At 35.0% G+C, this 12,398-nt stretch overlaps 1 protein-coding gene across 1 annotated transcript; it reads left to right on the top strand.

The window, feature by feature from the left end:
* Positions 1-8,451: 8,451 nt before the first annotated feature.
* Positions 8,452-9,237, top strand: LOC141686095 (uncharacterized). Its single transcript, XM_074491153.1, has one exon. It carries the CDS (start codon positions 8,452-8,454, stop codon positions 9,235-9,237), a length of 786 nt encoding a protein of 261 aa, XP_074347254.1.
* Positions 9,238-12,398: the final 3,161 nt, after the last annotated feature.

Genomic DNA, 12,398 nt, shown 5'->3' with positions numbered 1-12,398 from the left:
AATTATAATAAAATAAATTATAATTAATAAATTAAGAAAAAATTAAAATAAAATAATATTAAAAAAATTATATCAAATCATCCATAAACACAACTGCTCACTGCTATTCAAGACTCCCACTTTTTTTCCTATAGGCTATGCTTCCGTAGAGAAACAACCTATAAATTGTGGTAGATGGACTTTTTAAAATTTTAATTATCTATATTTTGAATCCTTCAATTATTTAATACATACAAAATAATGCGTAAATATTTTAACTTTATTAATCTCAATAATCTGTCTATCTAAATAATACTATTATAAGCCAAATATTATTTCATTTAATCGGTTGGTTAACATCTTTCTAAAAAGTTTTCTAATACATTTCAAAAGAAAGTGTTAACAAATATAATATACTGAAAAAATTAAATCGTATATCTAATATAATTACTAACTCTATAAATTATTAACCAATATAATTACTATAAATTATTATCCAATATAATTACTAACTCTAATATAATTTCTAATATAATTACTAACTCTATTTAATTTTTTTTTACATCTTTTGCAGGGAAACAAAAGGCTCCAAAATTAATTTTAATAATTCAAATTATAATATAACAAAATAATTAATAAATCAAGAAAAAATTAGAAAAACATTATTAAAAGAACAATTGTAAATCATCCCTGCCACCACAAAGATTCAAGACTCTCACTTTGTTATTCGCTTTGCACCCGCACAGCCGAAGCGACCTATAGATTGTAAGGGATGAATTTTTAAGATTTTAACTATATAAAGTTTGAATACTTCAATAATATAATACAGAGAAAATAATACATAAATATTTTAACTTAATTAATCTCAATAATATTGAATTATTGTTTTTATTAATTTATTTTTATACAATAATAAAGTAATAAAATTATAAATTACAATCAGTGCATCGAATCGCACGGATTATAAGATAGTATGATTTAAATAGAAAAGTGGTAAGAACTCCTATAAAATAATTGTAAAACCTAGATTAGATTCGATTCTCTAGAAAAAACAGTTGTCTGTTGTAGACTTATCGACTTAACAAATTAAACAAAGTTGAACTATATTTATGAGTACGTAAATCCACAGAGAAAATTAGGGTGGTGGCCCTAAATGTCACATGGGGTTAAAAATTACCCTAAATGTCACTTCAAAACGGTACATCGTGTACCGTTTATGCAAAAACCTAAAACGGAATTTCGTGTAACGTTTTGGCATTTTAAATTTTTTTTTATGCGCAAAACGGTAGATAAAGTACCGTTTTGGTACAGAACGCTATATGATGTAGCGTTTTGAGCCAAAACGCTACTTCAATCTCTGTTTTGCACATTATAAAAAAATAAAAAAAAATTAAAATAAAGTACCAAAACGGAACAATACGTACCATTTTGCATTAAAATTACAAAACAGAAGACGAAGTACCGTTATGAAGTGACATTTTGGACTATTATTTTCAAAAATGACATTTTGGACCATTTAGCACCAAAAAAATGATACTTTAGTCATTGTTCATAAAATTATTGGGCGCGCATGGGTATATTGTAAACCCTAGTTAAGAAAGTGACATATTCTTTTTGTGTTTGATTTATTTGTATCTGAATTCTGAAGTAGCATAACATAAAGTAGAAGGGCCACTATCGTAAAAAACTGAGTCTTATCAAGGAAATTACTTTAGAAAAAGGTAAAACAGCATAAAAATAAAATTTTGGACAGTAGTGTGAAAAAGGAAAATGCTCATATTTTATTAAATTAGGAAAAACCCTGCATAACAATATATAGGTAGGGGTCCATGACTGTTGCTTTCTTCTATATTGATACCTTTAATTAAAACTTCAATTATTCGACAAGACTAGGAAATTTAAATTATTCTCTGTCGATGTTCACTGAACGTTTAAAATTCAATGTAATCATGGGGTATGCAATTTTATGGCGGGGCTTAACTTCAGGTTGCAGATTCTTTCTTAACAAAATTGTAGTAGAGGTTGGTGGGCCTGGGTCGACCTTAGCTACTAGCTTAAGTTTGAGATAAAATAAACCGGACAAAAATATAGGGGTAATTATGTAAAAACAAATAATCCGACTTAAAATTTGCACATATGTCATTCAAATTTTATACTCGGCCCGTCTCTTTTATATTAGTCACAATTCGTTATTCATATGTCTCAAAAGTATTGGCTATTGAAAGAAATGAAAAGGAATAAATTACGTGCTATATATGTTAAGCTTTTTTATATATGTTAACCTTTGAAGTTAAATTAGGTAATTTTAGCTTAATTGTTAAATATCTGGATTTTGAATGATGACCAATATAAATGGGAAGAAAGTAAATTCAAGCACACTCCCCAAGTCATTCTCGTGGCCGTGGTTAATGTTAAGTAACCGGTTTATCTAAATTCTTAAGCTAGTTTAGGAATATCCGAGGAAGATTTTATATTCTTTAAAATTCTCACTCAATCTTACGATACTCTTCGTACCGATTAACCCGACAAAATACATAACTAATATCAATATAAATACCCAATATAAATAATTAAATTAAACAAATAGGGATGGGAGGATTCGAATTCGAATCTCTTCCTAAATCGAATGGTGATATAATGCTAAATAACTTGAAATATGAATCTGGGTGATAGTTTGTTTGTTTTATTCTGTAGGGTGGAATAAAAGGGTGGAATCAAGTGGTCTAATTAATCCTGACCATCTTTAGTTTGGAAGGACCTAATGCGCATGCTATAACCCAACAAAGTTTAGACCAAAACATATGCAAATGGAAGTACTATGTGGATTTATTAGGATCCAAATATACAGTAGTGAAAAATTAGATGGTTCTCCTTCAATGTATGCTACCGACTTATATTCATCTTTATTTTATCTTATTATTACTTTTTGTTAATTGAGGATGTATTAATTGTATGTAGACCGAATATTAACTAGATTTTGAAGTTAATTATATCCTAGTGAGTTTTGATGGTATGATTTGATCATTATGGATAAATTAGTAATTTACATATAAAGAAATTAAAAAAATCATTGCTGGGTAATGTGCCCAAGTGCACCGGCAGAGCAGATATGTTATGTCGTAGTTTATTTAATATAAAAGACCTACTAAAGTAATAAAAAAATTTATATATTTCTAGACAACTAAATAATGAAGGAATAATTAATAATAATAAAAAGTTTTTTCAAAATGTATAATTAGTAATTATTCTTTTTGAAGTGTATAATATACAATTCAAAAAATATTAATTTAAAATTCACTTTGCAAAAATAAATGGGATTGAAATATATTATTTTACAATTTTTATATAAAAAAGTAAAATTTGGTGTGAAGAATTTATTACTAAAGTAATAATTTTTTTATATATTTCTAGAATATTAAATAATTTAGGAATAATTAATAATAATTAAAAAAATCAAAATGTATAATTAGTAATTATTATTTTTGATTGTATAATATACAATTCAAAAAAATATTAATTTAAAATTCACTTTGCAAAAATAATCGGGATAGAAATATATTATTTTATAATTTTTATATAAAAAAAGTAAAAATTGGTGTGAAGAATTTAGTATAGTCCTTCTACAAGTATAATTAGTAATTATTTTTTAGTATAATTGTATTAAAAAATGTTATTAAATCGGAAATTATTTAGCTAAAATTGTGAATGGGATTCGAATATAATAATTTACAATTTTTATAAGAAAATGGAAAACTATTTACTATAATATAATACAATATAGGGTAACTAAAATAAAATATTTAAAATTTAAAGATTTTAAATTTAGAAAAATATGAAATTTCGTGAAAATAAATGATATTTATTAAAATAACAAAAGGTTAAACTTAAAAAATTGTATATAGATATTATTTTACAATTTTAACTAATAATTGTTTAAAAAAACAATTTTAACTAGTTTTGCACGGGTTCAAAGTTAGTTAATATTAAAACAACGCTGGGGATGTTTATTTTATATACTCCGGTTAGTGGAAGTAGAATTTTATGGGTTTAGCATGTTTTAATTGGATAATTATTTTCAGGATATTAAAATAATATGTATATAGTATATTTTTATTATAATTATTAACTGTTAATTGACATTAGTTTTCTTTTAAAAAACTAAAGTTAAGTACATTTATTTTAATAAAAGTTAAAAGAATTCAAATTACTTAGCTGCTAATTACCCACACTAAAAGTTTGATTTTAACAACGTAAACCCAAACTTGGATTTTCTTTTAAATTTATGGAGGTGATTTGTGCAGCCCTTCGTAGATTTTATTAAAAAGTTGAACAGAATTATCATAGAGCTAGAAGGATGATCATTTTTATCAGCCTAATTTGTTGACCGGATATATATGTTAATACGCATTTCTAGTATGTATAATACATTTACTTATTTTCTTATTTAAATAATAAAACCTAATACGCATATTGAAAAATGATAATAAATAATAAGACTTTGGTGAATGTGTATTACAATGCTATTATGCATTGTGCAAACGGGTACATACATTTTTATTTAATTTATTTTAGTTTCTTAGCTTATTACACATTTTTTAAAGGGGTAATACCTAATATGCATTTTACCTATACGTATTGCCATCATTTAAATTCCTTCAAATCTAAAAATAATATGCATTTTGTAATAAAACATATTACGCATTGGCATAATGAATGTTTATTATTTTGAATTTAAAAAATGTGTATTAATTCATTTTTTTAGAAAAAAACACATTGCAGGGAACAATAAATTTTTAACATACTAAAATATTAAAAATTATTAAATTAAATTAAAGTTCGTTGTACTATTTTAATTTTGTTAAACAAATTTCTAAAACCCAAATAAGATTGGTTGAAACCTAAAATATTAAAAAAAAATTAATTAGATTAAAGTTCGGTTTTTAAGGTCTAGGGTCCTAAACCCTAGATTAAATTAGCGATTAGGTTATAGAATTTTGGGCCTACAAAATTTAAGGCCTGAACGCCTAAACTCCAAATCCTAAACCCAATCATTTTGTTTTTCTTATTCATATTTTTAAAATTTCTAAAACCAAATAGCAATGGTTGAACTCTAAAACATTAAAAATTGTTAAATTAAATTAGAGTTCGGTTCCCTAAATTAAGATAGGGTTTAGGATTTGGAATTTCACGGTCCGAAGACCTTAAACTCTAAATCCCAAACCCTAAATCGTTGAGTTATTTTTATTTTTTTAAATTTCTAAATCCCAAATAGGCATGGTTAAATCCTAAAATATTAAAAAAATTTAAGTTAGGGTACATCCCTTAAACCCTAAATCTTAAACACTAAATTAGTGAATCTTTTAGGCCCGCAAGGGTATACTGATCGTTGGTTAAATAGGTGATAACTATCCTCATTATCACATGTTCGAATCTCATGCGAGGAGAATTTATGATTATGCCTCCTAAGCCCGAGTCTGTCGCTTAAATGCGGTTTATCTTGGTTCACGTGATTTGTAGGTTATGGGTTTACTAGTGCGCACCCGAAAAGTAGCGGCTGCGGATTGCCTACGATAAAAGAGTAAAAAATTAGTGTATCTTTTATTATTTTTTTAAAAAGTAATTCTAAAACTTAAAAGGGGATGTGATCGGATCGTGTTTGGGTGCAGGGAAAATGCCTATTCCTTGTAATTTGTATCTATTTTGTTGCGTTTTTCTGTCAGATGTTTTGCTTCAATTTTAAATAGTTTATAAATCTAATTATATTTGTATATTAAATTATAAGAACATCCCAGGAGCTCTTAACTATAGTCTTAATTTAAATTTTGAGAAAAATGTGTGAAAAAGTCACTCCAACAACTTCCGAAGTCTTCGTCAAATGAAATGTTTTGGATTTTTAAAATCTTTCATATAATACTTAAACTCTCTGTACTCTTATCATTTCATTTCCTAACTTCATTCTTTATTAATATATATATCAAACTTTACCAATTTTTACAAATATCACATTTCTTTGTTTAAATCTGGCAAGTATATTTAATAATAAAAATTATTTAAGAGGCATAAATAAGAAGATTGTTGAAAATGATAATATTATAGTATCTTAAATATTTAAAGATAAGTTATAAAGTATTATTTTTTGAAATGCTAAACAAGTTCTTAAATTTTTCATATAAAAAGTATAATTTAATAGGCGCTTAACTATTTGAGAGAGGAAATTACACACATGACACAACTCACCCTTTTTTTATATTTTTATTTCAATTTGTTGTGTTGGACCAAGACATTATAGTCAAAAAGAGTTATAATTAGGATAATTGTAAAATATAATGTAAAGCCCAAGAAGACCCATTTTATAAGAAAAGCCCATTTGGGACATGGTATAAATATAAGACAACAATCTCATTTGAAGAGGTTGGCAAATTAAAAGAAAGAGATCATCTCCTAAAATTATAGTATTAATAATATAATAATATTGTAGGCTTATCATTTGGCGCTAGAAAGAGTTTTGCTTTACAGATCCAACCGAAAAATGATTGTGGAAGAGTTTGATCCAGGAACGGCCTTGAAGGAGTTGACGGCAGAAATTGCCGCCGATCCCTCGACCTTCGATGGCCGTGAGCTTCCCAAGCAGCCGACATTAAAGCCAAAATGTTTGTTTCCTCCACCTGAAGGCCCTCCTGAGGATCACCCGGAGAGCTTGAAAGATACACGTCAAAGAGACAAGAAGAGAAAATCCGTCTTAGATCAGCGTTATAGAATATAAACCTCCAGAGGTAAAAAGGTTCTCTCAAGCGACATGCAACTACATTTAGAAAATAAAAAAAGGCTAAAGGCTCAAACCAAGAAAATCCAGAAGAACCAGAAGAACCATTTGATTCAGATGAAGAGCTAGAACTGCTAGAACATGAGACTCGGAGGCTGCAGGCCAAACTCGAGCGAAAGCGTGAAATTTACCGTCTGCGTCAAGAGCTCCAACAAACAATAATAAAAAACAAAGAGCAAGATGATGAATTTTATGATGAAGACAATGATGTAGAATATGAATATGAGCCATCGGCAGAATCGACCTATTCACAACCACGTGAACGTCGACAGCAGACAGTGTCATCCGCCGAGGTCTCGCGCCAAACTGAATCCACAGAGTCCATATCACATGAAGAATTTGCCAAAATGCAAGAAGAAATCGCCCAAATGCGTAACATCATGAGGAATCAATCAGGATTCGAAACTGTCTCTGAAAGCCCTTTATCCCTCGTCCTCGAGAAAGCGCGCATCGACAGGATATTAAAAACCCCATCCCTCGATCACTTCGACGGATCTTCAGACCCGTTGGCATTTCTCAACACATTCGACGGACGAATGGCTTTCTTCGGCCACTCTGAAATCGCCCGTTGTCAGTTTTTCTCTACATGCCTTCAAGGCACAACATTCCGATGGTATAACAATTTGCCTCCTCGATCCATCGATTCATGGGCAACCTTAAAAAGCAAATTCCAAGCCCGGTTCTCCAGTAATTACAAAGGCATCAAGGTCACAACATCTTTGATGACAATGCATCAGCGCTCAGGTGAGAGCCTTCACAGCTTTTTAACCCGATTCAGGGAAGAGATCGCCGAGATTCCAGATTTAGTTGAACAAATGGCCGTCAATTTCTTAACGGCATGCATCGATAAGTCACGACATGGATTACTCCTGGAAGAAATTTTCGAAAAAAGGCCAAAGACTCTCCAAGCAGCATTGAGCTGCATTCAGTCACCCCGACGCTCTTCAAGGCATGAACGCCGTCGTAGCTATAGCCCGCGATCTCCCGCGCGAGAGAGACGCCATGAGCGTCGTCGAACAACACCGCCACATATGGATGATCGCTTTCCAAGGGATAGAAGGGAAATGGACTGGCAGCCCCGCACTCGACCAAAAAAAGAGTTCACTAAATTGAACACAGTGAAGACAACAATTCTGGTAGTTCTAAAAATAGAACCAGACTACAGACCACCGAGGCCCATGAAGGCCGGTAGACCCCCCAGTTCCAGATATTGTGAGTATCACGAGGATACCGGTCACACTACAGAACTGTGCTTTCAACTTAGCAACCTCATAGAGGGAAAGATTCGTCGGGGACAGTTAGTACATTATGTACAACAAGAAGACAATCCTAGACGTCACCATCCAGATCAAGAAGATCGGGTCATTGACGTCATATTTGGAGGAGCAGCTTCCGGAGGATTCTCTCACAACTCCAAGAAAACGTACGCTCGAGAAGTCTTCAACGTCAATCCCTCGACAGTTAAACGCCCTCGTGCGAACCCGACCCCGGTCATTTCCTTCTCCGATGATGATTATCATCCGGGGCTCATCGAGGTTCATCAAGATGCTATTGTCATCACAACCCGAGTAGGAAATAATACTTTGAAAAAGATGCTGGTCGACAACGGAAGTTCTGTCGATGTCCTCTACCATCACGCCTTTTCGTGAATGGACATCGGAGATCGACGGCTCGAGAACTCTAGAACACCGTTGTACGGATTTACCGGAAATGAGGTCCATGTGATAGGAACCATTGATATGCCAGTTCTCTTTGGCTCACCACCTTGCCAGGTTTGGAAAGTCATTAAATTTCATGTGATCAGTGCTTCCTCCAGCTTGAATGCCATCCTAGGCCGCACTACAATCACATCCCTAAAAGCAATAACTTCAATCTCCCATTTGAAGATGAAATTTCCCACCGAATTCGGCGTCGGAGAAATGATTGGAGATCAGGCGACCGCGAGACAGTGCTACCTGACAATAGTTTCCCCAAAGAAAAAGGGGGAGGATGATCTAGGAGTCAACCAGGTACTCGAGATCGACCCCCGCGACTCAATTGAATCTACAAGTCAGAATTCATGTTTCCCTGCCGAAGAGACTGAGGAGATCGAAGTGGTCATCGACAACCCAACAAAGACAACCAAGGTGGGAAAAGGACTCCCTGAACATTTGAAGCAAAAGATCATTAACCTTGTTAGAGAATTCACCGATATCTTCGCCTGGGACCCGAAAGACATGCCGGGAATTCCCGAGGTCGTCGCACGCCACTCCCTCCACATCAACAAAAACATTGCTCCAGTACGGCAAAAACTTCGAATATTCTCCGACGAAAAGAGGGCAGCTATCGATCAAGAAATTGGCCGACTCCTCGAAGCTAAATTCATCGAGCCTGTCCAGTTCCCCACATGGATCTCCAATGTCATTTTGGTCAAGAAACACAATAGAAAGTGGTGAATGTGTGTCGACTATTCTGATGTTAACAGAGCATGCTCCAAAGATTTCTACCCACTCTCAAACATCGATCAGCTGATCGACTCTACAGCAGGAAATGAACTCCTTTCCTTTATGGATGCGTTTTCAGGGTACAATCAGATATAAATGGATTCTCATGACTGGGAGCGAACGACATTCATTAGTCACAGAGGAGTATTCGGATATCGGGTCATGCCTTTCGGGTTGATTAATGTTGGCACAACTTTTCAACAGATGATGGACACTATCTTTGGCTCGCAAATAGGGAAAAACATGTTAATCTATGTCGACGACATGATAACCAATGCCCGGAAGCATAACTTGCGTCTCAACCCTAACAAATGCTCATTCGGGCTTACATCTGGAAAGTTTCTGGGATTTCTGGTCACACAGCGAGGCATCGAGGCCGACCCCGCACAGACAAAAGCCATCCTTGAAATGGATGATCCAAAATCCATCAAAGACTTGCAAAAGCTAACAGGATGCATAGCAGCCCTTCGAAGATTTATCCCGCAATCGTCCAAAAGGTGTCTCTCGTTCTTTGCCACCATAAAAGAGGCTTCAAGGTCAACACCATTCGAATAAAACGATGGATGCAAATCCAGCTTCACGGAACTCAAAGCATTTTTAATAAATCCTCCCATCCTCACTAGGCCAATTCCAGGCGAAGCTTTGCGCATTTATCTGTCGGCGTCCGACGAAACAGTTGCAGCCGTCCTTGTCCGACTCGACGAAGGAAGAGAGGTTCCCGTGTACTACATTAGTCACTTACTGCGTGATGCTGAAACTCGGTACCCTCAGGTCGAAAAGCTCGTGTACGCCTTGGTCATTGCAAGCAGAAAGCTCTGACACTATTTCCAAGCAAGGGAAATACACGTGTTGACAAATGCACCGCTTAAAAGAATCCTGCACAAACCCGATATGACAGGAAGGCTCGCCGCATGGACCATCGAACTAAGTCAGTTCTACATTGAGTATAAACCATGAACAGCCATAAAGGCTCAGGTCCTCTCAGATTTTGTAGCAGAATGCCAATTCAAGGCCAAAGCGTCGGGTCCCGAGGAAGCCCAGCTAAGGCCGTGGCTATTGTTTATTGATGGATCATCGACCTCGAATTCTGGTGGTGCAGGGATAATTCTTATCAGCCCAGAAGGGTTTAAAATCCAGCAAGCCCTTAAGTTCGAATTCCAAGAAACAAATAACGTGGCCGAGTACGAGGCATTAATTGCGGGATTAAAGTTGACAACAGACCTTGAGGTAGATATTATCGATATATTTGGCGATTCCCAGCAGGTAGTTAAACAAATAAGCGGAGAGTTTAAGACTCACAATGAAAATATGGCTAAATACCTTGCAATGACACAAGAGCTGCTCAAGACATTCTCCTCCTGGAAACTCTCAAATGTTGATAGAACAGAAAATCAGTGGGCTGATTCCCTCGCCAAGTTAGCCTCGTCTAATCTGAAAATGAACCTCGACCCAGTATATGTTGACAGCCTGACATCTCCCGCTATCGACACATTAGTGGTCCACAACATTCAGAATAATCCTGACTGGCGAAACCCTATTCTAGAGTACATCCTAAAAAACAAACTTCCCACGGAGAAAAATGAGGCCCGTGCTGTCATGTTTAAGGCAAGGAACTATTGCACGATCGGCTCAGTGTTGTATCGACGTGCTTTAACTGAACCACTTCTCCGATGTTTGAGCCCAGAAGAGGCCGATCAAGCAATCCTCGAGGTTCATACGAGAATATGTGGCGAACATCTCGGGGGAAAGAACCTAGCTCTTAAAATCATGAGACAGAGGATGTATTGGCCCACACTCCGAAAAGATTGTGAAAATTACGTCCGCAAATGTCAAGCATGCCAACGACATGGGAACGTGAGTCATCGACCCACAACAGAGCTCAACTCAGTCCTCGCCCCTTGCTCTTTCTATCAATGGGGAATCGACATTGTAGGGCCCTTCCCAAAGTCTAAAAGTCAGTGCCAATACATCGTGGTTGCAGTTGACTACGCGACGAAGTGGGTCGAGGCAAAACCTCTCTCCAAGATCAAAGAAAAAGAGATTATTGAATTTTTTATGGAATATGTGATGTTTCGATTCGGAATTCCAAGGATTTTAGTCTCGGATAACAGGTTACAATTTGTAGGCGCACAATTCGAAAAAGCTTTAAGCGATTTGAAAATCCAACACATCAAAGCTTCGGTTGCATACCCACATGCCAATGGCCTTGCGGAAGTAACGAACAGAACCATCTTACAAGGATTAAAAAAAGAATAGAAGAAATTCCCTGATGTTGGGTTGATGAGCTCCCTAATGTGCTGTGGTCCTACAGAACAACTCCTCGAAGTGCAACAGGAGAAACACCTTTCCGTCTCGCATACGACGTCGATGCTGTTTTTCCTGTCGAGATTAGTCTGATTTTCCCGAGGGGCAAGGTCTTCGATCCTTCTCTCACTATCAAAGGATTACGCTTTCACAATGACTTACTTGAAGAAACAAGAGAGGAATCTAGACTTCGCATGATCGCACAGCAGGAGAAGACGGCAAGGTACTTCAATAAGAAAGTCAAAAATAAGCGATTCGAAGTGGGATACCTCATCCTTCGAGACTCCGCCGCATCACAGCCAACAATCTGATGAAAATTTAAACCAACATGGGAAGGCCCATACAAGGTGTCGAAGGTCGTCAGCACAGGAACCTATGAGCTCTCGTACCTCGATGGTCAACCAATTAAGAATGCCTGGAATGGTATCCACCTCAAGAAATTTTACCAGTGATTAACTCTTTATGTAATGATTGAACCTTCGAGGCCACATGACCCTATCAAAAACCAACCCTCGATGCAATGAGGGTCGTTATGAGATCCCCATCGAGGGATTTTAAGTTATAAAAGATTTCAAAATTACTTTACGAAAATATCATAATTCATTCTCTGCTTCCTCAAAAAAAAGCAAAAAAAAGCAACAACAACATAAGTTGGATGTATCCCATTAGACTCCAAGTACAAATAACATATGTACCCCCGAACGACGAGAAATAATCGATCCCTTCACATGCAAAATATTCTTACACAACAATTAAGCACTACGCAAACAGACTCAAAAATAAACCAAAGACAATGCATCCCAGTGAAA

This window comes from Apium graveolens, chromosome 9, assembly GCF_009905375.1.
Source record: "Apium graveolens cultivar Ventura chromosome 9, ASM990537v1, whole genome shotgun sequence".
Taxonomy (NCBI): Eukaryota; Viridiplantae; Streptophyta; class Magnoliopsida; order Apiales; family Apiaceae; genus Apium; species Apium graveolens.
Note: the sequence above shows the minus strand (reverse complement) of the source record. Positions and strands in the feature narration are given on the sequence as shown.

Coding starts and splice junctions, on each gene's coding strand:
- LOC141686095 (XM_074491153.1), top strand. CDS start 8,452: ATGGACATCGGAGATCGACGGCTCGAGAACTCTAGAACACCGTTGTAC.